This window comes from Sinohyriopsis cumingii, chromosome 7 (genome assembly GCF_028554795.1).
Source record: "Sinohyriopsis cumingii isolate HCF-2022 chromosome 7, ASM2855479v2, whole genome shotgun sequence".
NCBI classification, from domain to species: domain Eukaryota; kingdom Metazoa; phylum Mollusca; class Bivalvia; order Unionida; family Unionidae; genus Sinohyriopsis; species Sinohyriopsis cumingii.
Window position 1 is genome coordinate 83,895,955 of NC_142967.1, and position 26,897 is coordinate 83,922,851.

Genomic DNA, 26,897 nt, shown 5'->3' on the forward strand with positions numbered 1-26,897 from the left:
ACTGTAGTGTGTATTGCTTATGTCAGGTAACAAAATCACAAAAGAGATGGGAATATCACCCAATTGCTTGAAGGCACCTGCCATTCACGCATGATACATTATAACGTGCAAAATGACCAAGATTTTATTGGATCCAGGTTAACAATATGATGGTATCTCACAAATAAAAATCATTATTTTAAAATAGATCCACTGTGAGTGCAGATGATAATCGTTTTACTTGATTAGGTCAAAAAAGTATTATTGAAGCAATTTATTGATGTGTATACTATTTACCCTGCTGACATCAATGTCAGTTTGTATCAATTATGATTACATATGGCAAAGAAATAGAGGCCTGGGTAATGATTAAACACAACTGGAAGCGAGCAATAAACTCCTTACTTACCAACAAGATATCAAATACAAAGGTTATTTTATTACAAAGCAAGCCAATCCTGGAAACTGATTTAAGTGTGCCAGTTTTTTTTTAATGAAGTTGGCTGACATAAGGAAACCGACTTTGGTTCCTTTGGATTCTTTTAAGTGTGCCAATTTCTTCTTTTTTACCAAGTCGGCCAACATAGGGAAGCTAGCATTGATTCCTTTTTAACTGTATTAACGGGAATTTTGAAAATAAATTGAAACAATGGAACAGATTTGAAAGTGATGCAATCTAGTGCGTCATGCATGCACATCGAAATAAGGCTGAACAGTAACTTAGTTTTAAATAGTTTCATCAAAATGTTCCCTATCCATAGTTTATAGCATTTTATTTTTCGACAACAAGAAACATGTACTTCTTGTTGTAGGGATAAATGCATGTCATGTCTGGTTGGCATCCTCTGTAGGTAGGAAATCGTAGCTAATGGGAAGTAACAGCGCTGTATACTTCTATTTCGAGCAATTAAATTATTGTTTCTTCCTTACACTTGATAATTTTTTATTCTTTTGTGTGAGTATAACTACTTTTAATCATGCAATATAAATCGGATGTAAAAAGAAAAATGTTAGAGTATAGACAGTGACCTTTAAATTTGGCTGCCATGGTGACCATCTTGAAAATCTTGTTATCTCTACTCCATCCAAACAGATGGTTGTATTGACATTGAGTTTTGTTCTTGTGATGTCTATATGGTCCTAAGTGAAAATGGTGCCTGTCAGACCTACCCTAGCTACTTTTCCAGAACATATGGTCATATTGAAATGGGGTTTTCACTTTAAATAAAACAAGAAATAACAACTTGATATGATTTCTAGTTAATACTGTGCAGTATATAACTACATGTATTGAAGTGATGCTTATCTGACTTCCATCATGGCACCATAGCCATTGTGGAAATATTTTTTTAAAAATGTTTCTCTTTTCTTTTTTTTTGTTTTTTATGCATGCTCAGTCACAGGAACCTATTTTTCTAGTATGAATGTATTATCTCCATTTAATTAATGTTTGCAGTGACTGGAAGTTGCAAAACACTTTGTAGAGGCAAGCTATGTGTATGTAATTGTTGGTTATATGGAATGTTTTCCATGAACATAATTTTAATTTATGCATTAATTGCCTGTAGAAGAAAACATACAGAAATATTTGCCGAGTCAGCAGTATGCACTGGTTAGTCTAACTTGAGTTATTACAATGTGTCATATAATCCCATTGATTCTTCTCTGATACCTGTCTAATTAGATACTTAAGGAGCACACAATTTTGTTAGTATTGGACAAATGGGTAAATGCATTACCACCGTTATTTATCTATTTAACAATTGCTCTGACTGGATCATTGCAAATACTTTATTTTTGGTATAATAATGTGGACCCATGTCATACACTAAGCAATAAATAGACAGGGAAGAACCTAGCAACAGAAAACATTACAACTGTGGTCAGCTTTAAATTTAATTTCAAAGGAAATAATTTAAATCACTATGTTTGATAAATTGAGAAAAAATCTTACACAGCAATGAAACAAACACTTTGACAGCAATCTATATTTAAGTAAGAAAGTTAATAAGCTTTTTATAAGGAGAATATAACAATAGATAAATTCCAGTGCATTTTATATCAAGTTTGTGGCTTCCTTTCATAATACATGTACCTCTGAATTTCTTCACTCCAAACCCAAAGTTGTATATACAAGTTTAAACAGTCAATAATGTTGGGGGGCGAAGCCCAGCATGTTCCCTGAATAAACTTTTTACATGTTATTTTTGTACTTTTAAGAAGAAAAACCTTTTTTTTCGAGTACAAGAAAAATACATGTATATAAAATTGCAGGAGCCAGGCCACGATCATCTTATGTTAGAATTTATATAATGATTTCTTCCCCAGAAATGATAATGAACTTCTTACTTGTTACTTTTCATACTTTTAAGAAAGAAAAAATAATTTTGTGTACAAGAAAACTACATGTATATAAAATTAGGGAAGCCATGCGACAACCGTGTTATATCTGAATTCGTGTTGTAACAGAGCATGCTGTAGGTGGGTCACACTGTGCATGTAATGATTTATACTGTCTCAGATTAAGAAGGAACAGCCAGTTACAGATGTATGTTTTGTGATTACTAAAATATAATGAGAGGACATGTTCTATTTTAGCTGCGATCAGCTGGCAGTAGTCAGAAACAGGAGCAAGATTCAGCCCTTGAAATGAAGCAGACCACAACCAGTCTTGAAAGAGTTTCAAATGTCTCTGTACTTGCATATGACTTCTCAGCCCTAGGAGAGTGAGTATTCACATGCATAGAGTAATGCTAACTACAAACCCAGAATGAGTAATTTTACCAGTGAAACAAAAGCAGAATGCAGAATGAATTAAATGCAATGCAGAACAAAATCAAATGGCATGAATAATTCAGTTAAAACAAAATGACATGCATTTTGGAGATGACAGGTAGCTCAAATTTCCGAGCAATGAGTACTAAATGAAAACAACAAAAGGCAAATGCATTTCATTAATGGGTTTGAAAAATGTTTATTTTGCAGCCTATCACTTAATTTCCACAGCCAAAAGCCTTTTCACATGATACTGTGAGACACTTTAAATTCTGGTTTTTATGGGTGAACTAGACCATGAATTTAAAGTTGCAATGAAATATCCGCCATGCTTACATTCACACAACCTCCTACCCCCACCTCTTCATCATTTGCAGTTGAAAGGCGTCATCTTTTTTTCTTTATTTTAATGCCACAGTTACCGAGAGTGCTGAGAATATGAGATAAGTTGGATAAGTACATGGATGAACACTGAAACCAATTGATTACAGTTTAATTTGAATGCAAAATTTCATAAACATGAAAACATGTGAAAGATTGTAATGACTTTTTATTTCCCAAAGCACATATAATTTCCATTTATAAATACATTTTTGCATGTATCAACTAACTGCTAAATAAACAGTCATCAGATTAGTCCCACTTTCACAAAGTCCATTTCGGTCCGGTCTTTTTGAAGTGATTGTTTCACATGTGTGCTGATAAGCCTATTAGCATAAATTGGCTTAAAGATAGACGTTGTTAGGTCAACTGAGACTGGATTTCAGTGTGCATCTCCACTGTTCAATAGCACTCGTGAAATCATGATTTCAGTTCCACCTTGTAAAAGTTGTTAGTTAAATCTAGGGGTTGCATCTTACCTGTACATGATTTCAGTTCCACCTTGTAAAAGTTGTTAGTTAAATCTAGGGGTTGCAACTTCACCTGTACATGCAGCAGGCATACACATTGGTAAAATCCCATTTTCCATTAAGTTCAAGGTCATCCAGTAACAAGGGGTTCCCATGGGTCAATTTCAGCAAGCTTGTCTTGTCAGCTGTACCATCTGTCTTGAATTTAATATATTGATGCTGAATACTGCAGACTGTTGTTTTGCTGACCTTTTCTTCCCAAGCTCAGCACTGAACTTCCTTGCTGCTTTGGAGATTCCATTTTCATATCTTGCAGTTTAGCTCTTATGTGGTTGTCTTACGGGAAGTCTTGGAGAGTTTCAGTAGCATCATTTGTGGTTTGCAGATAAAGTTTCTTTCCAGTCAGAGCATTCCAAATAATCAGGAAGGCACACAATAGTAGGAGATTTTGCTTCAAGTTTTCCACTCTTTAACCACTGTGTCACTGACCACTGTGTCAGTGCCATTGTGTTTTAACTTTTGAGGTGAAATTCACTTTTGGCAGAACTGCTTATATATATGACAAATATTGTTTTGAAAAAACAGTCATTGGTTTTGTTCATATGCCAGAATTGTTGAGAACATTGTATTTTGACTGCTGTCTTTAAAAATTAAAAATACATGATAACCTAATTACTTAAGATACAATGGTGGTATTAAATATGGTAGCTCAGACATGTGTGGAAAAAGACATCAGCAGTCTTTAAGACCCTTACATTTATGCCAGGTGTTAGCAGTTAGTAACTTAATTGATGAACTTAATTTCTGTAGATTCATGGATTTTTGCTGATAAATGTGTGGAAATGAATGTCAGTATAATCTTTTACAGAGGCATAGGCATTTTTTTTGTTTAAGATGACAGATCAAACAAATTAGGTACCCACGAGTACTTGTTTTTCATGCAAACCCACAAAAATAAAGTGTTACACAGTATTCCAGGATCAGCTCTATCTTGAGATAATGTAGGATCAGATTCTTTACAATATTTCACTCTTTCCAGCCATGGCATTATTCTTTTTGAGGCAGGTATGAACAACAACCACAATTGATGTGATGACATCATCACCAGTGGTTGTGTCTTTACAATCTTTATTTGAATGAAATGAAATAAATCCAATTTGTTGACAAATATTCTATAACTATTTTTTTCTTTTAATTGTGGTTACATTTTATCATAAATTTAATGCTGTTTTGTACATTTTATGTATTTGCTATTCATTACATCATGGTTTTATATGATGATTAAACAGTCTTGAAAACAGAAAGTCAACATTGGCAAATGCATTTCCATTTCATTAGAGATGATTAAAACTCGACAGAAATGATGAATGAAAGCAGTAAACACAAAATCTGAATGCATTCTGAGACTGTAAATGAAAAACAGTTGACAAGTGAAAGGAAATCATGAATGGAATTCAGATGGAACAAATAAAAGACAAACAAAATGCACATTGTGTAAAATGCCACTATATTCAATGATATTATACCACAGGGCTCTGTATTCAATGATATTATACCACAGGGCTCTGTATTCAATGATATTATTATACCACAGGGCTCTGTATTCAATGATATTATACCATAGGGCTTCCAAGGTGAGCCATGGCTGAACACAGACAAGGTCCCAGTTTTAAAATATTGTGTTAAATTTTCATATAAAAAGCTTATTACTAATGGCAGTTTACTATATTTTTTAAATAAGTTTATCCAGAAGTCTCTTTGATCATTATTTGAATAACGTGGCTCTGTACTTCAGCCAGTACAGTTGAAATAGTGCACTGCAATTATAGAACACCATGCTACCTAAAGGACTTCAAAGAATTCTCATGGGATGCAAAAGTAAATTAAAGCTACAGCCTAAGTATGGCTCTTTCATCTTTTCATTTATACAGGGATACAGCTCTTCCAGAAAAGAAACCCAGATCTCCTCGAAGGTTTCCCTTCCCTGGTGTGATTGGGTCAAACATCACAAAGAAGAAGGAGGAGCCTGCTAAACCAAGCTCCAGTCCAATCTCTAAACCAAAAACCAATAAAATTTCTATGAAGACGATAAAAAAAACAAGACCAGTACTGAGTCAGTCACAACCAAGTGAGACAGCAGCAGTGGCATCCTCAATGACAGCATGCAAGACTTTGACACCAGTCCCTGAATCGTCACTGACTAATCAGAAGTTAAAAAAGAATCAGGAGTTTGGAATGCAGAGGAAAGAGCTACTAGGAATTACCTCAGAAACTTTACGAGGGAAGGAACCTGAAAAGGTATAAAGTCCTCATGTCTGTTGTTATTAAGGTTAGATGATATGAGGGTTGATCAAAAAGTTCAGTGACAGTGGTTGTATCAAAAACAACATAAGCCACCTAACATATTTGAAAATTTACCTGATACTCAAAATATTTAAACATAACTGGAATTTCTTTAAATTATGATGTCAAGTTCATACTGAAAATCTGTTTTAATTATGGTAAAAAGTGGACTGGACTAAGTGTCCAGAGTGCAGCATCAAGAGTCAGTGACTTGTAATGAAAGGTCATGTTAGCTCTAATTCATTTTTTTTCTTTCTAAGTAGTGCCACCAAATATTTCTCAAATCTATGTATCCATTCCTGGTATGCATCACATAATTTAGCTAATGTCCAATGTGGATAAAATCTTGTTGGTAGCCACCTATATTTCATGTAAAATACCCAGACATCTTTTTCCCGCTTTAGTGGGGATATGGGCAAAATCACAGGATAATATGGCATGTGAAGTAAGATCTCCAGTCCAACTTGTATCTGTATAGTTGGGAAGTTGCATATCTTGCCTATTTCTTCCCCAACACATTCACTTTTACTTTCTGATAACCTTAAAAGATATTGAAAGAAAAAGAGTAAAGGTTTAAATATAATGTAGTGATTTAAAAAGAAATCAATAATGTAGGAAGAATAAATAAACCAGGAGTCAAACAATTTCCAAAATAAATAAATAAAACTTGTGTAAATAACTAAATATACCCTTGACTAATATCCACCATTCTTACTGTCTTTGTGCATGGTAGGGTTCAGCACATTCCTGTTGATATATATGACTATGAAGAATAAGTTTTCTGATCAGTCTTGGAGGTGGGAATCATATTTTGTTCTGAATTCACTCTTGATTTCTCTCGGGATCATAATGTCTCATCCATTAAGATAATGCTGGCCAGATGGTTTGTCCATTCTTTCACAATATTCTTAGGAACTAGATTCTGTCACTCTCGCCAGCATTTCACTGTTTTTTTATTGCCAAGGCAGCCACCCTGTATTAACTATACTTTTTTGCAGTTCCTCCATGTGGATTCTTTACATGTGTTACACTTAGTTCATCATTAATATTGTGATTTGTAGAGTTTCCTTTGTTGTCACTAAAGTGACATTTTATTGGTCAATTCAGTACATCATCACCCTTACTAACCAGACTAACATTATCAGAGTACCTCAGATGCTATTAACTGCACATATTTTGTAATGTAAAACATCTGCATGACCAAGCTATTGGTTTTCCTAGATTATTAAATGATTATTAAACAAGAAAGCAGTCAGGACAAAAGGGTCAGGTCACACCTTAAATTTTTTTAATAGTACAGAAGAATAAAATGGAATATTAAGATTCTTGAGGAAACAAGCAGGAAATGTAACATTTACATTTAGTGGACACCATGTGTTGATTTGAGTACATCACATGTCTGGAAAGATGATTGCCATTGCCACACCTTTTTTTGGTAAAGGATTGAGTCAAGTTGTGAGATATCAAGAAGCGATTGAGCTCCTTAGGGTTTGGAACTGCAGTTTGTGAAACTGTACTGTAGTTAATTTAGGTTAAAGTAAACCTTACAAACTTATGAGTTGAACACGATGTTTACCGTTGGCACATCAGTCTTGAATCACACTTCTGGACTTTTAAATGCATGCTTTCCAGATTCACATTAGCAGTACATTATATTTTGTAACACCTGACTGAAAACCTGAAAACTGGCCAAGCTTATGTAGAAATATTGACTGCCTTGTTTGGCAGGATTGCATCTTCCATTTTTTTCATAAATTGATAACCATCCTTCATGAAATTGCCTTTATATACAAGCAGACTTTAAAGATCGTCTTTCATGACACCATTCTGAATAATTTCATTCTTTCAAGGAGCAATATGCCATTCTTGACACAAAATTGAATGATGGTTTGTTGTAACGCTCTTCCTTCAAACATGTATTTGTACTTGTACGTTTCTGTATGTTGAACTGCATATGTATTTAAAACACTAGCCAACAAAGCAAAATTATGTTATTTTGCAATGTAATGACAAGGTGATTCATTTGATAATAAAATTACATGATTCTGTTAGGATTTTTCATAAAGTAGTAACATTGATAAATATTTATTGAATTATCATGTTTTCTTTGGCTTCACAATGTAACCTTATTTGCCATAACAGAAATTTTTATATTTCAAACTCTAATCAAAATATTTTCATGAAATTTTGTCGATTTTGTTTGATAATGAATTATAAAGTACAACAGTTTTGTATCAACAAATGCGGAGTCTTGGCAAAGTCCATGTACTTTTGAATCAACCTTTGTACATATGTTTTGATAATGAATTATAAAGTACAACAATTTTGTATCAACAAATGCGGAGTCTTGGCAAAGTCTATGTACTTTTGAATCAACCTTTGTACATATGTTTTAGGAACATTTATCCTGAATGAACCCATTGCATACAAAACTGAAGGCCACAATACACGGCAGTTTTCATTCTTACACTTAAACAGTCTCAGTGCTGATCACTTCAGTTACCTGACTGTGTGATTAGTGTAAATAGTCTCTAGAAATGAGGTAGTTGGAATCATAATTTCTTTTCATCTGTCTTTGTTACAAGATGCTAGAATATCTTGTGAATACTTTATAATTCACTTCATATTCACAGAATGTTTATTCTTTATAATTCACTTCATATTCACAGAATGTTTATTCTTTATAATTCACTTCATATTCACAGAATGTTTATTCTTTATAATTCACTTCATATTCACAGAATGTTTATTCTTGCCTGATGCAGTTATGAGAAATAAACCACTTTTGTTTGTCTCAAGCTGTATATTTTAATGATCCTTATAGGAACTAAAACAAATTATTAACATATATGCTAATGTAACTGGGTTTTTGCCTAGAATTTCAATACTGAGAATCAGATCAAGAAACTCCTTGATTTTAAGGAAGACACTGAAGCATAATGTATCATTGTCTGCTTTCTTTAATATGAGTTACAACTCTCATCTTAAGTAACAGAAAAGAACAAAAATCAACAAGTTTTGAAAAATTCAACCATTAATTTATTTTCCTAGAATACAAAGTGAAAAATTAAAAAGAACATTCAGTTTTGTCGATTAAACCTCAAATAGTCCTATAAGTTCTATCACATGTTCAAAAGTACAGTTTCGAATAAATTCCAATCTTGTATGTGCTGATGTACCAATAGCCTTGAATATTGTTGATGTGCTGAGTGTTGATGTAGCACAGTGATATAATCCAAAATGTCTATAAATAAATTCACAATAATCCTAAAAATAATGATTTAGTCCAAAAGTATTAATGAGCACTTAATAATTCCAGTGAATAATTTAAATAAATAAATCCTTTCAAATTAAATTGAGCCCAACTAAAAGACTGATTCCATTTCAGATGTTAAGATAGGAATAAATAATTATGATGTAAGTAACCTTAATATAAAAATCTATGAAACAATAAGAGGACCAGGATGAGGGTCAAAAGTTAATTTCCAGAATATTCTAAATTGTAAACATGAACAGGTCTTTCAGTTAAATTTTAATTTAAAAAAACATGGCAAACATCAGGTACACCAGGAATTCCCAAGGGCAAAACCAATGTCCTGAACTCAAGTCCAAATCAACATTTTTACCTGCAAGTGATAATTATCTTAAATTATCTACAATCATAGACAAAAATTAACTTTGTAATATGTTGTTTACCAAGAAAAGACATTAGTCAGGTAGCCCCAAACGCCTACTCTCAATTATATGTAAAGGTCAATAACACAATACAAATTAAATAAATGCAGCATATATAGCCATGCTTTTTATGATTTTATATAGAAGGGGTCAGAGACAGGACCCAGCACTACCACTAGATCTCTGTCAGTTGAGTATTCCAAAGTGTGTACCATGACAGAAGTACAAGAGCACGTCGAGGACTCGTCATCTTCCAGCAGAATAAACAAATCTCGGGTATACTGCATTTCTGTTTTACATGTAATTATCATTCTGGGTTTTACATGTAATTATCTTTCTGGGTTTTACATGTAATTGTCATTCAGGGTTTTACATGTAATTATCATTCTGGGTTTTACATGTAATTATCATTCTGGGTTTTACATGTAATTGTCATTCTGGGTTTTACATGTAATTATCATTCTGGGTTTTACATGTAATTATCATTCTGGGTTTTACATGTAATTTTCATTCTGGGTTTTACATGTAATTATCATTCTGGGTTTTTCTAATGTCACTGTTTAAGGTACTCCAGAGAATCTAATTAAATCATTAGTACAACTATGCATTCATCTATCCCTCCCTCTCTCTATCCATCAATTTTTGCTGTCCATACATACCCATTTAATCTTAAATAGTTGAAACAGCATTCAATATGAATGTTCAGTTTATATTTACATATCATGCACCTGAACAGTTAAACTGCTTTGCTGAAGTCCATACATATATATTGTTAGATACACTGAATCAAACTTAAGAATAAATATGAAATTTGTTTTTAATTCCATTCACCCCGTAGAATTAAAACCATTTGGAAATCATAAAAGTGTGATAATGTAATTAATACATAACCAGATTTGTATTTTTTTCCAAGCTGTTGGAAAGAACTTGATTGCTATGGCAGATGAATATATCTCAGCCTGGCAACTTTGACATATCTCTGCACCATATTTAACTCTTTTTTTTTTTGTGTAGTTTTTTACAGATCTCCCCTCTTATAAGTGCTTTGCTATAATGCAATTCTGAATATAACATGGTAATACTATGGACCCTATAATCAGAATTATACAAATTATTTAAATTTTTAATGAAAAAAAAAATTCAAGATCTGTCAACTGAAAACTTTACATTAAAACTACTGTACTTGATTTGGACATACCAGAATGTCTTTTTACAGTCTCGGTTAACTATAATTAACCACTAATGTATTCAGGATACTGTATTCCTAAAAAGCACACCTAAAATTACCAATGTCTCTAATAAGCAAGCCATAGTTGTAATTGGTCCATATGAACTATTGTATTTGGCTTAATGTACGCATGACTGTTGAATTTGCCTTTAGCTCTAAAGCTGCCCCAGCTGATCAGTGACATAATATCTGTGAACACAGCTCGCTTATTATTCAGAAGACATTCTTATTGTCAACCACTGTTTATTGATACCTGAATGCAACAGTTCACAGAAAGAATTAGAGACAGTATGTCTTTTTGCACTTGTTGCCACTTTCTGTAATCTGTTGCAATGCAGCCCAGGAGTGATAGATATTCATTTGCATAATGTAACTACAAATAAGGTCCATTTAAGCAATTAAAGTATTACTTTCTGGTGACATCAGATTTACAAGTGAATTCAGTATTTTCAGTATTTATGACTAAATTAAGACATTTACTCTCGTAATGGAAATGTCTGGGAAAAGGAAGGCTTGTTTTGTCAATAGGATTGTGATTTAAGGCATTCACAGGACGTTGAAGAGGCTTAGGCTGTGCTTAGGGGACATTTGAACTCATTTTTCGACATTCAGCACTGGATCAAAACTGGTGACAACTGCCCAACTGTTGAATGTAAGACTGATGCTGACAAATGTCCAGTTCTTACCAGGCACCAAAATGTAAGACTGATGCTGACAAATGTCCAGTTCTTGCCAGGCACCAGAATGTAAGACTGATGCTGACAAATGTCCAGTTCTTACCAGGCACTAGAATGTAAGACTGATGCTGACAAATGTCCAGTTCTTACCAGGCACCAGAATGTAAGACTGATGCTGACAAATGTCCAGTTCTTACCAGGAACCAAAAGAGAAAACTTAGATCCTGATCAACAGGAAGCAGGATTTATTGATAGTGACCAGGAGGACCTCTTGAAATACCCCATGCTGTTTATTGATAGTGACCAGGAGGACCTCTTGAAATACCCCATGATGTTTATTGATAGTGACCAGGAGGACCTCTTGAAATACCCCATGATGTTTATTGATAGTGACCAGGAGGACCTTTTGAAATACCCCATGCTGTTTATTGATAGTGACCAGGAGGACCTTTTGAAATACCCCATGCTGTTTATTGATAATGACCAGGAGGACCTTTTGAAATACCCCATGCTGTTTATTGATAATGACCAGGAGGACCTTTTGAAATACCCCATGCTGTTTATTGATAGTGACCAGGAGGACCTTTTGAAATACCCCATGCTGTTTATTGATAATGACCAGGAGGACCTTTTGAAATACCCCATGCTGTTTATTGATAATGACCAGGAGGACCTTTTGAAATACCCCATGATGTTTATTGATAGTGACCAGGAGGACCTCTTGAAATACCCCATGCTGTTTATTGAAAGTGACCAGGAGGACCTCTTGAAATACCCCATGATGTTTATTGATAATGACCAGGAGGACCTTTTGAAATACCCCATGCTGTTTATTGATAGTGACCAGGAGGACCTCTTGAAATACCCCATGATGTTTATTGATAGTGACCAGGAGGACCTCTTGAAATACCCCATGATGTTTATTGATAGTGACCAGGAGGACCTTTTGAAATACCCCATGCTGTTTATTGATAGTGACCAGGAGGACCTCTTGAAATACCCCATGATGTTTATTGACAGTGACCAAGAGGACCTTTTGAAATACCCCATGCTGTTTATTGATAGTGACCAGGAGGACCTTTTGAAATACCCCATGCTGTTTATTGATAATGACCAGGAGGACCTCTTGAAATACCCCATGATGTTTATTGATAGTGACCAGGAGGACCTCTTGAAATATCCCATGCTGTTTATTGATAATGACCAGGAGGACCTTTTGAAATACCCCATGCTGTTTATTGATAGTGACCAGGAGGACCTCTTGAAATACCCCATGATGTTTAATGATAGTGACCAGGAGGACCTCTTGAAATATTCCATGATGTTTATTGATAGTGACCAGGAGGACCTTTTGAAATACCCCATGCTGTTTATTGATAGTGACCAGGAGGACCTCTTGAAATATCCCATGATGTTTATTGATAGTGACCAGGAGGACCTCTTGAAATACCCCATGCTGTTTATTGATAGTGACCAGGAGGACCTTTTGAAATACCCCATGATGTTTATTGATAGTGACCAGGAGGACCTCTTCAGATACCCCATGATGTTTATTGATAGTGACCAGGAGGACCTTTTGAAATACCCCATGCTGTTTATTGATAGTGACCAAGAGGACCTTTTGAAATACCCCATGCTGTTTATTGATAGTGACCAGGAGGACCTTTTGAAATACCCCATGATGTTTATTGATAGTGACCAAGAGGACCTTTTGAAATACCCCATGCTGTTTATTGATAGTGACCAGGAGGACCTTTTGAAATACCCCATGATGTTTATTGATAGTGACCAGGAGGACCTTTTGAAATACCCCATGCTGTTTATTGATAGTGACCAGGAGGACCTCTTGAAATACCCCATGATGTTTATTGATAGTGACCAAGAGGACCTCTTCAGATACCCCATGATGTTTATTGATAGTGACCAGGAGGACCTCTTCAGATACCCCATGATGTTTATTGATAGTGACCAGGAGGACCTTTTGAAATACCCCATGCTGTTTATTGATAGTGACCAAGAGGACCTTTTGAAATACCCCATGCTGTTTATTGATAGTGACCAGGAGGACCTTTTGAAATACCCCATGATGTTTATTGATAGTGACCAAGAGGACCTTTTGAAATACCCCATGCTGTTTATTGATAGTGACCAGGAGGACCTCTTGAAATACCCAATGATGTTTATTGATAGTGACCAAGAGGACCTTTTGAAATACCCCATGCTGTTTATTGATAGTGACCAGGAGGACCTCTTGAAATACCCCATGATGTTTATTGATAGTGACCAAGAGGACCTCTTCAGATACCCCATGATGTTTATTGATAGTGACCAGGAGGACCTTTTGAAATACCCCATACTGTTTATTGATAGTGACCAGGAGGACCTTTTGAAATACCCCATGCTGTTTATTGATAGTGACCAGGAGGACCTTTTGAAATACCCCATGCTGTTTATTGATAGTGACCAGGAGGACCTCTTGAAATACCCAATGATGTTTATTGATAGTGACCAAGAGGACCTTTTGAAATACCCCATGCTGTTTATTGATAGTGACCAGGAGGACCTTTTGAAATACCCCATGATGTTTATTGATAGTGACCAGGAGGACCTCTTGAAATACCCCATGCTGTTTATTGATAGTGACCAGGAGGACCTTTTGAAATACTCCATGATGTTTATTGATAGTGACCAGGAGGACCTCTTGAAATACCCCATGCTGTTTATTGATAGTGACCAGGAGGACCTTTTGAAATACCCCATGATGTTTATTGATAGTGACCAGGAGGACCTCTTGAAATATCCCATGATGTTTATTGATAGTGACCAAGAGGACGTTTTGAAATACCCCATGCTGTTTATTGATAATGACCAGGAGGACCTTTTGAAATACCCCATGATGTTTATTGATAGTGACCAGGAGGACCTCTTGAAATATCCCATGCTGTTTATTGATAATGACCAGGAGGACCTTTTGAAATACCCCATGATGTTTATTGATAGTGACCAGGAGGACCTTTTGAAATACCCCATGATGGTTATTGATAGTGACCAGGAGGACCTCTTGAAATACCCCATGATGTTTATTGATAGTGACCAGGAGGACCTTTTGAAATACCCCATGATGTTTATTGATAGTGACCAGGAGGACCTCTTGAAATACCCCATGATGTTTATTGATAGTGACCAGGAGGTCCTCTTGAAATACCCCATGATGTTTATTGATAGTGACCAGGAGGACCTCTTGAAATACCCCATGATGTTTATTGATAGTGACCAGGAGGACCTTTTGAAATACCCCATGATGTTTATTGATAGTGACCAGGAGGACCTCTTGAAATACCCCATGATGTTTATTGATAGTGACCAGGAGGACCTCTTGAAATACCCCATGATGTTTATTGATAGTGACCAGGAGGACCTTTTGAAATACCCCATGCTGTTTATTGATAGTGACCAGGAGGACCTCTTGAAATACCCCATGGTGTTTATTGATAGTGACCAGGAGGACCTTTTGAAATACCCCATGATGTTTATTGATAGTGACCAGGAGGACCTCTTGAAATACCCCGTGATGTTAATTGATAGTGACCAGGATGACCTTTTGAAATACCCCATGATGTTTCTGAAGCCATATTTGCATTTGAGAAAGGACTATTGTGGCTAGAAAGCTGGGACACTTAGCCCTTGAAAATTGTGCATCTGAGAAATATGATAGACTTTCCTAAAATGAAGCAAAATAAAGAACAGTCGAATATAAAATCATGAAATACTTCTAGTAGGAATGCACATGTGAGTGAATAGTGTTTAAACTCTTTGGAAGAGTACTTTTTGTGAACAAATGTTTATGTTTTGAATATCATTGGATTTTAAATGGGTTACATTCATGTATGTAAGTTTGTCATTTTGTCTGGGTTTTTTCTGTTATTCCATGTTTGAAATTGCTGAATCATTGTACATGTATGTAACTGATATTATGAACTGAAAACAAGGTATTTTATTGATAAAAAATGACTTAACAGTACTCTGACATTAATTAGTGCACTTGTTACAGATGTTCATTTATTTTATTTCAAGATATGTGTAGAAGTGATAAATATGTGCAGAAGTGATAAATAGGTGTGTAGAAGTGATAAGTATGTGTAGAAATAATAAATATGTGTAAAAGTGATAAATATATGTGTAAAAGTGATAAATAGGTGTGTAGAAGTGATAAATATGCGTAGAAGTGATAAATAGGTGTAGAAGTGATAAATAGGTGTCAAAGTGATAAATAGGTGTAGAAGTGATAAATATGTGTAGAAGTGATAAATAAGTGTGTAGAAGTAATAAATAGGTGTAGAAGTGATTAATATGTGTAGAAGTGATAAATATGCGTAGAAGTGATAAATAGGTGTAGAAGTGATAAATAGGTGTAGAAGTGATAAATAACTGTGTAGAAGTAATAAATAGGTGTAGAAGTGATTAATATGTGTAGAAGTGATAAATATGCATAGAAGTGATAAATAGGTGTAGAAGTGATAAATAGGTGTCAAAGTGATAAATAGGTGTAGAAGTGATAAATATGTGTAGAAGTGAAAAATAAGTGTATAAGTGATAAATATGTGTAGAAGTGATAAATAGGTGTATAAGTGATAAATATGTGTAGAAGTGATAAATAAGTGTGTAGAAGTAATAAATAGGTGTAGAAGTGATTAATATGTGTAGAAGTGATAAATTGGTATAAAAGTGAAAAATAGGTGTAGAAGTGATAAATATGAGATGGTGAGCTCCAAATTAAAAAAGAATGAAGCTTTTAACATCAGGCTGCATTGGCCTCAAGTGCAACTTAAACTTAATCTTTTTTTAAGAAAGTGATGATGTTTTTTCAATATTTAAATCGCTTTAAACTTGATGCAGCTGTATAAATTATAACTGGCTAGTATATTTATTAAAATGTGGTGTTCACATCATTGTTTTTAAAATTACTCACAATCTGATCTCATATGTACAACAATATGAGTTGAAAGAAAGCAATCTGAAGTTTTGTATTATATTTTCATTTACTTTTCAAAATATTATCGACACGATTAAATGTATAAATGCCATGCAGTGAAATTTTTGTTATTACATAAACTAACAGTATTGCTATATATTTGACTGGTGTTTTGTTTACACCTCCGCCCCAGAACACAAGTATATTCACAAGTTTTTTTTCTTCATTTTTGGCACATAATGTGGTTGGCAGTTATGGACCCCAGCTACCAAGTTATAGTGGGGGAGAGCTGTATATGTATGAGCCATCACAAAATGTTATACACCCTCTTGAATGTAGTGGAACTGGAGATCAAACCTGAGACTGTGGAGATATGTAATGATTGTGTTATCACTGTTTTATGTATGCTTTATTCTTTTGTTTCAGTCCTTGCCATATGGATCAGCTGATGAGTATCCCGTTTCTGCCACCAAATTAGAGCCAGACCCTTCTGAATCTACATGGAGCTATATGAAAGCATTAGCTACTACTGCAGAGTCCAGCATTACCCAGGATAAACCCACTGAGCTGGATTCTGTTCCTTCAATTAGTTCTTTTGATGTAGAAAAAGCCACTCAGCCAATGTTGACATCATCTGCTGTTTCTGAGAAATCTGATGATGTAAAACTGCCAGTACAAGGTTTGAGCAGTTTCTATTTGTCATTCAATTCTTTGTTAGTGCTAACTGTCAGAAATTCTGGATTGCTAAATTGTTGCATGTTTTAAGCTTTTAGTTTATGTAACTAAAACAAGGTTTTGGAGAAGAATATTTTTTGGCAGCCAAGCAGCACTTTGATGTGACCTATGATCTACCTCCACCTTACACCTTACAATGCTCTCTACCTCCACCTTACAGACCAACCTTGCCTTAATATATGCTTGCAACATTCATCATCATTTCCCCGATTTAAAGATCAGGATGACAGAATTCACAGCATACCACCATCCCCCTCAGTCTCAGCAACAGCGGAGGGATGTGCAAGGCAACCAACGAGATCACAGGGATGTCCCTCTATCTCAATGACATACATACAGTCCTCCACCCCCATCCACCTTTGCATTTCAACCTTATCCCAGATCCCAATAAGGTGAAGTCTCCGATCTTTCATGGCTGAATGGTGCAAATTTCCCATGACTACATGGGGACCCTACCAGTTTGTAGGGACTCCGTATCATGTTCAGCGCCCATACTATGCCTGTGGCCACAGTTCTGTCAGTGGAGCACTAATCAGTTTGTCCTCAACTTTAGCACATTCAGCCTACTGTTATGCTCTTGGGACTGAGTTAGAATGCAACAATGGGTCCTAACGTTGTCTGCGCAATCAGTGTGGACTTGCAAGAGACATAATTTCACAACCACCCTTGAATGGCTCCCACAAGTTCTGTGATTTGCCTACAACAGGCTCCAAACAACAGCCTAGTTATATTTTGGAGCAAGACTTGATTTTAGGTGTTACTCTCCTTTCATTCTCGATCGCCCATCAACAGCAGCATCTTAGACGTGGTATCATTTCAAGATTCGGTTGACTAGGTCTGGACTCCTAGAATGTGTTCCCCAGGAACGAGAGTTTGAATTCATGCAATAGTAAGTTTTTGGCTATTTGGACCAATCCATCTACTACAGTATTCATTCACTGACCAAGTTTTGCTCATTATGGCATCAGACAACTTATTCCTTGGTCGCTTTATTGAGCTCTCATAATGATTATGTGGTCCAAGTGGAGATTGAACCTTGACAGTTGGACCATCTCACTCAGTTGGCAACCATTCGAGGTTGCATCATGAAGGCATTTTGGACCCATATTGGCAATGCCTCTGCAAACACATCCTCCAGCAATCACAATCACTATGGATGTGCACACAAAGGGCTGGAGCAAGCAAGTCTCCCACCTTTTCATACTGGCGTGGCCCACCCTCTCCCAATCTTCATTTGCATGTCCACATCATCAAAATGGACACCAGTTTTGAAAGCGTATCATTCGTGGCTGGTGAACCTACACAGGAATAAAGTTCTCATCCTGCCAAATAACTTCACTGTGGTGACTGATCTCAGATAGCAAAGCAAAACAAGTACTCAGACCTTTGTTGGGGATTTTCTAAATGTCTTGTCCTCAGTGACAATCCAGGTTTCAGTTCAACATATCATAGGCTGGCTAATATAATTATCAGACTCATTTTTCTCTATGCAGGAACTTTCTAGGGTCTTTGATGAGAAACAGCACCCATCACAGTTAAACTTACTGTTTGATGATCACTAGCACACTGTGTTATCATAAAAGAGGGGATTTCACATAAATAAAGACCTATCTTTTATTCATTTGGATTTTACCTGGCCATTGATACTGGATGCTTGCCCAAGTGGAATTTTCATGGGGATTAATCTGGCTAAACAGGAAACCAATTGAACTGCTCTCATGAAATCATTTAGTTCACCTATCACTACTTTGGCAGTCAGCAGGCAAAATCAGCACTACATTTCTTGGTGGAACCGTCAAGTTTTACAGTTGCAACATGATGGGTCACTATCACTCATGAAGCCCCCCCCCCCTTTGCAAGGGCATCATTGACTCACCTTTCTTACTGGACCCACATTAGCTATGACAAGCAGAATCAGCAAAATATATGCTTAATTAGTGGACCTAAATTACATGCAGTTCCAACAAGACTGGTCAGATTCACTCATGACAAGAGCATACTCCTGTCCATAGGTAACCAGACTTTTGTAATGAAAATCACTGTCTACTCTGGACACTTCAGTTCAAGACCAGATCCAGTTCGAGCTTTGAAGTGGTATTTTAAGTGACAGAGCCACTGCATTGCAGGAGATCATGCTTTATTTTACCTCCCAAACAGGAACAGGTAGATAACTCAGTACAGACCCTTTCTTCCAGGATTGTCCATTATTCACTCTGCATATTGAGAAATAACCCCAGCTCAAATAATTTTTTTTACATGTTTCAGCATTTGCCATGAGCGTAGCATTTGCCATGAGCATAGCATTTGACCAGAACTGTTCTCTAGCTGACATGATCCACTTCTCACCTATTCTTGTATGATTGGGTAATGTAATCAAAGAAGAAACAAATTTTTTTTAATAAAATGTGTTTCTTTGCGAATACTTAACAGTTATAATACACAAAACCGTTCCAGCATCCCTGCAGTTACATTCCTATAGAGAGCATGCCTTCTGCTTCAGTAGTAACTGAAATATTCATGAGATTTGGAGCCAATCCTTTTACCAAGGGGACATAACTCTTGGTGGGCAGATACATTTTAGTTCCGTTTAGCTAAAAGTTTTATCTGGAAGGGTTCGATTTGCGAGGTGGTTATAGTCCTCCAAAGTTATTATGATTCAGTACATATTTATGAAGAACATGTTTCAACAGAAAATTTTTGTTTCCACCCAGCAACTTTCCTGGGGCCCGATACCAGTTCTGGACTGTCGGTAGTGCACACAGTGAATACCCGGATATACCTGTGTTGCAACATCGGCAGACTTTCAGTCTTTATTCATCATCTCATGTAGTACAGTCTGTTTTGCAGAGGCTCTCCTATGAACCCACTCTTTAATTTGCAACAATTTGTGCTTACAAGTGCCATTTTTGTTGCTTGATCCGATAGTATCCTTTTGCACATTGATCAACATGGCTTTCCAGTTTCTCCCATCAGAGTTCAGTCCCCCTTTTAAAGCTGCCAATAATGACCTCTTACCATTCCCTTATTGCTTGATATCTTGGTCAGGAAAGCTCATCTGTCATTCAAGCAACTATCACAGTCTGGTTGAGTGACAAACATGCTTCATTGTGTTGAATACCCACTTCAAGATGCAAGTGTCAACAGGCCTTTCAACTTGCACCAGTGAATTCCATTAATTTTTACTTGGCATGCTGTAAAACACATTCACCAGCCTTTAACCATCAAGATCCAACTGATGACAGGGATATAAATGAACTTGAAACCTTTCCATGAACACAACTGTTTTGAACTATCATACTGATAGGGTCCATGTTCAACTTGGTTTCTGTGGATTTTGTTCAGCAGCTTGAACATAGCTTAATTATTCCATTGAGAACTCCACTGTCTGGTATTTTTGGGGGATTGTCTCTTGTGTAGCTCATGTGTAGTTCAGCACACACTTCCAGTGTCTCTTAATCTTCAGCTTGTGGAAGGAGATGCTTTTTAGTGAAACCTCATAAAAAACAGGCCCAGAGCCCTACCCTCGTTTCCTAGGAGAGATCAGAGAATCAGGAAGGACATTTCTGTTGGTCAAGCTATTCAAAACTTTCTATGGAATGAAAGGGACTCGGCTCTGCCAACCCTGGCTGTTACAAGTTGTTTCAGAGGGCCACTAGACCCTGTCCAGTGCCCCTTCTGCCTTCATCAGGGGTTCCTTTTGCTACAGACATTCTAAAAGATCCATTTAAATGGCAACAAGGATTGACACTTTCTTTACAAAGGAGACATTTGTTCACTTCATAGGCACACTAAGATTTGACTTTAGAGATATTCCTGGGTTCCACAGCAGAGATGCCAATATCTTTGATTTCATTTTAGTTTCTCTGATATCCTCACATCATTGTAATTCATCCTTTTCTCCAGTTTTCTTAATGTGTCAATTTCATAACAGTTTGTAGTTCTGAGACAAAGTTATCTGGCAAAAGAAATTATGTTAACACTTTTTTCACACCACTTTATTTCTGGTAAATGGTACCCATATTCTATATCTCAGCTGATTCATAAGTTCAGATGGGTAATTCTCAACCACTAAGTAGGGTCAAGAGCATCATGATGGGTAAAATAATTAGTTTTTATTCCCACAATTTTTGCAGGTATTCACAGCAGTTATCATGTTTCAGGCACTCAGTTTGGACAGCAGTAGGCCTTCTCTGTGGTTTGCTCCAGTGACATCATAATATGAGCACAGATGCACTGAGCTTTATTGTTGCCAACAGAGAAACTATGAGTACACACAAGAAGGTTTGCTTGGCAAATCCATCCAAACTGATTTTAAAAGCAGCAAAAGGTGCAACCTATCATGTGATCCAGAAGTAGTTTTTTTAAAATAATGTAAACATGTGACTTCATTAAAACATAATTTATTAAATTTCATGTTTTACAGCATGGTTGGTTTCTTTATAAGAAATCAAATGGTTAGAAAGCAGCAGAATTATATTTCCATGAAATAGACTATAGTATGCAATCATAGAGGAGGATATGAAAACTTTTTTTAGTGATGTTCAGTCAACTCTGTTTCTATCTTTTCAGAGAAAGAAAACCCTTTTTTATTGTTAAGCCAGGTGAGTATTTTGGAACACTTATACAGAAGTTATTTCTCACAACAGCCAATTAATTTTTAGATTTGTTGGAAGTTAAATGCTTGAACTTAAAATGTTTAAAATGATTTATTTCTGAATGAAACCTGGCAGAATTCAGGCATTCTTTTAGAATTGATAGTATGTCACAAAATCAAAAATCCAAAATATTGAACAAGCTTGATCCATACATGTAAATATACTTTTGAAGATGACTCATGTTTAAAAAAGTTGAATGAAGATGTGATATTGGTATTTATTTTTATTGCTCTACAAGTCTTAGACCAGAAGAGCTTATAGGATGGTCCATCGTCTGGCAGCTTTTCTATCTGTTAGCACAAAGTTGTATAGGATGGTCCATCGTCTGGCAGCTTGTCTATCCATTAGCACAAAGTTGTATAGGATGGTCCATCATCTGGCAGCTTGTCTATCCATTAGCACAAGGTTGTATAGGATGGTCCATCATCTGGCAGCTTGTCTATCCATTAGCACAAAGTTGTATAGGATGGTCCATCATCTGGCAGCTTGTCTATCCATTAGCACAAGGTTGTATAGGATGGTCCATCGTCTGGCAGCTTGTCTATCCATTAACACAAGGTTGTGTAGGATGGTCCATCGTCTGGCAGCTTGTCTATCCATTAGCACAATGTTGTATAGGATGGTCCATCATCTGGCAGCTTGTCTATCCATTAGCACAAGGTTGTATAGGATGGTCCATCGTCTGGCAGCTTGTCTATCCATTAACACAAGATTGTGTAGGATGGTCCATCGTCTGGCAGCTTGTCTATCCATTAGCACAATGTTGTATAGGATGGTCCATCATCTGGGCAGCTTGTCTATCCATTAGCACAAGGTTGTAAAGGATGGTCCATCGTCTGGCAGCTTGTCTATCCATTAGCACAATGTTGTATAGGATGGTCCATCGTCTGGCAGCTTGTCTATCCATTAACGCAAGGTTGTATAGGATGGTCCATCATCTGGCAGCTTGTCTATCCATTAACACAAGGTTGTGTAGGATGTTCCATCGTCTGGCAGCTTGTCTATCCATTAACACAAGGTTGTATAGGATGGTCCATCGTCTAGCAGCTTGTCTATCCATTAACACAAGGTTTTGTTGGATGGTCCATTGTCTGGCAGCTTGTCTATCCATTAACATAAGGTTGTATAGGATGGTCCATCGTCTGGAAGCTTGTCTATCCATTAGCACAAGGTTGTTATCGCTAATACTGCAAGGCCCTGTACTCATTCAATGACAGTTTAATAACCTAAGAATACTGTTAGGCTCAGTACTCATTCAGTGCAGTTTAATAACTACTTGGAGAATTACCATGGTGCTGTTTAGACATCCAATGTGGACACCAATCTGAAAATCTTCTGAATGGATGTTCATATCAACATGGGGATTTTACTGAAAAACATGTAATGATGTCTGTTTGGTCTTAAATGAGAATGGTGCTGATCCAGTGTCATCTTGAAAATCTTGTTATTGATATTCCTCCTGAATGGAAAGCCCTAGTGACATGGGGTTTTCATGGAAAGACTTCATTTGATATATAGTTGGTCCTGAATGGAAAGCCCTAGTGACATGGGGTTTTCATGGAAAGACTTCATTTGATATATAGTTGGTCCTGAATGGAAAGCCCTAGTGACATGGGGTTTTCATGGAAAGACTTCATTTGATATATAGTTGGTCCTGAATGGAAAGCCCTAGTGACAAGGGGTTTTCATGGAAAGACTTCATTTGATATACAGTTGGTCCTGAATGGAAAACCATAGTGACATGGGGTTTTCGTGGAAAGACTTCATTTGATATATAGTTGGTCCTGAATGGAAAGCCCTAGTGACATGGGGTTTTCATGGAAAGACTTCATTTGATATATAGTTGGTCCTGAATGGAAAGCCCTAGTGACATGGGGTTTTCATGGAAAGACTTCATTTGATATATAGTTGGTCCTGAATGAAAAGCCATAGTGACATGGGGTTTTCATGGAAAGACTTCATTTGATATATAGTTGGTCCTGAATGAAAAGCCATAGTGACATGGGGTTTTCATGGAAAGACTTCATTTGATATATAGTTGGTCCTAAATGGAAAGCCCTAGTGACATGGGGTTTTCATGGAAATACTTCATTTGATATGTAGTTGGTCCTGAATGGAAAGCCATAGTGACATGGGGTTTTCATGGAAAGACTTCATTTGATATATAGTTGGTCCTGAATGGAAAACCATAGTGATGTGGGTTTTTCATGGAAAGACTTCATTTGATATATAGTTGGTCCTGAATGGAAAGCCCTGGTGACATGGGGTTTTCATGGAAAGACTTCATTTGATATATAGTTGGTCCTGAATGGAAAGCCCTGGTGACATGGGGTTTTCATGGAAAGACTTCATTTGATATATAGTTGGTCCTGAATGGAAAGCCCTGGTGACATGGGGTTTTCATGGAAAGACTTTATTTGATATATAGTTGGTCCTGAATGGAAAGCCCTGGTGACATGGGGTTTTCATGGAAAGACTTCATTTGATATATAGTTGGTCCTGAATGGAAAGCCCTGGTGACATGGGGTTTTCATGGAAAGACTTCATTTGATATATAGTTGGTCCTGAATGGAAAGCCCTGGTGACATGGGGTTTTCATGGAAAGACTTCATTTGATATATAGCTGGTCCTGAATATAAATGGTGCTGCTCAGACATCCAATATGGCCATCATGATGGTCATTTTGAAAACATTGTTATCACTTTTCTTGAATGTATGGCCAGCATTGCAGTCATCTTGAAAATCTATTTTTTTGCTATTCCTCTTGAATGGAAAGTCATAGTGACATGGGGTTTTCACATAAGGACATAATAGGATATATAGTTGATTGTAAATGAAAATGGTGCCAATCTGACCTCCAATATGGCCACCGCAGTGGTCATCATGAAATCTTCTTAAGGCTACTTCTGCTAGATGGCTTGTCATATCAACATTATGCTTTTGCCAGAGGACTTTTTATGATGTTTAGTTGATCCTAAATGGAAACCTGATACCCAGTATGGTCATCACAGCAGCCATTTTGAAAATCTTGTTATTGTTACCCTTCCAAAATGGAAAGTCGCATGTGATTTTCAGCAGAACACTAAGTATGATGTCTTGTGGGTCCAAAATTGTGCTGGTATGATATATAGTATGATGCTGGCCATTTTGAAAATCTTATTATCATTACTCCTTTTAAATATAAAGTCATTTTGACATAGGGTTTTCATCTTTAGAAGGTTCTGAGTGAAACTAATGCTCCCTGTCAGTATGGTCACCATGGTGGTCATCTTGAAAATATTATCTCTATTCCTCCCAAGTGGATGATTATATCAACATAGGGTTTTCTCTATTCCTCCCAAGTGGATGATTATATCAGCATAGGGTTTTCACTATTCCTCCCAAGTGGATGATTATATCAACATAGGGTTTTCTCTGTTCCTCCCAAGTGGATGATTATATCAGCATAGGGTTTTCACTAATAGATTTTTTTATGGTATCATGTTGGTCCTGAATGAAAAATGTTGCCAATCATGCATCCATTATGGCTTCCATGATGGCCTGTCTTGAAACTTTGCTGTCACTACTTCCCCTGAATAGATGGTCGTATTGACATAGGGTTTTCACCAAAAGACTTCTAACGTTGATGGCTTGGTCCTAAATGAAAATGTCAATTTGCTATCAGATATATCCACCACAGCAGCTAATTTGAGACACTTGTTATCGCTAAAGAATAGCACACATGGTTTCAACACTCAGCAGTTAAAAGGAAGAAATGGTCGTATCTTGAATTGCTGGAATTTCTTTCTTCTCAGTAGAGTGTCAGTTCTTTCAAGGGACTCTTGTCTGTATATGTTTGTGCAGGAGGAGTACACAGAGCACAGATCATCTGTATCCTACTGTAGATTCAGCAACAGTGGGCAGCATGTAGCCAGTGTGGATGTGGATGGGGTTGTGAAGTGAGTACACAATCATATGTATTTTTCTCTCATTAGATTACAGAACATTATATAATTTGCACTTATTCATCATACTGCATTATTATGACATCATTCACTGTTATCTTAATATTGAAATCATAGCATCATCCAGGTGAAATGGCATTCTCACAGTTGAGTTTAAAAGTTTTATAATAAATCATGGAATGAAGCAGATATAGGTCTTTGTTGAGGTGAAAGTGACAATTAAACTTAACGCTATTTACCTCCCCTTACATTGGTCAATATAAGGTTTACTGGTTCATAAAACCAAAGGTGTATAATTGTACGTTACTATATACTCATTCTCTTCTCCATTAAGTTTACATTGTCAGAAGGGGCCCCAAGTGGCCGAGTGGTCTAAAGCGCTCTCCGTTATGGATCACTGTCATCTCACCTCTGTCTGCATGGGTTCGAGTCTCGGATTCAGCTAATGTGGGTATGGGAGAAAGCTTGCCAGTAGCTTCTCCTGGGTCGGTGATTCTTTCTGGGGTTTTCCTGGGTTCTTCCTCCACCATTAATACTGGCTGCCATGTATGTATGGCCTATTGTGTGCTGAAAAATGGCATTAAACCCTACAACAACAACAACATTGTCAGAATCGTGCAGTATTTTTCCATACTGTCTGCTTCATACTGTATGACCATGTCAAAAAATAGGAACTGCTTTTAATTGTAAACAGTGTACGATAATGTAGTAGACTCAAGAGGTTTTGATTTATTAGAATTGGCTATGGATGAAGTAAGCAATCTGTTTGGTCCATTTGAAACTTGAGACGATAAAGAAGACAAAGTGGATGAATTTATTTAGTCGCAAAATAAACTTTCAACCAAGCAAATAAATGAACATGATAACTGCATTGTCCACAACAAACGTGAGACACGCAGTACTGACAGTACCATTCTGATCATTCAGACAGTTTTTGAGGAGAAATGTTCATGACTATTTGCAAATCGAATGGTTCAGTCCTATTAGTCATATCGGGTTGATATATTAATGCATCAGTACTTTTTTCAACTTGATACAAGAGGTAAAATGAATATACAAAATG

The 26,897-nt window shown here is 36.4% G+C and overlaps 1 protein-coding gene across 1 annotated transcript in view; it reads left to right on the top strand.

The window, feature by feature from the left end:
• The window catches only part of LOC149795651 (WD repeat-containing protein 91-like), a 101,416-nt gene that overhangs the window by 24,516 nt on the left and 50,003 nt on the right, over positions 1-26,897 (top strand). The window contains exons 5-10 of the mRNA XM_089965475.1: positions 2,578-2,705; positions 5,537-5,903; positions 9,768-9,899; positions 16,927-17,179; positions 21,805-21,836; positions 25,734-25,828. Of these exons, the coding sequence (XP_089821601.1) occupies positions 2,578-2,705; positions 5,537-5,903; positions 9,768-9,899; positions 16,927-17,179; positions 21,805-21,836; positions 25,734-25,828 (1,007 nt within the window). The remainder of the gene's footprint in view (positions 1-2,577; positions 2,706-5,536; positions 5,904-9,767; positions 9,900-16,926; positions 17,180-21,804; positions 21,837-25,733; positions 25,829-26,897) is intronic.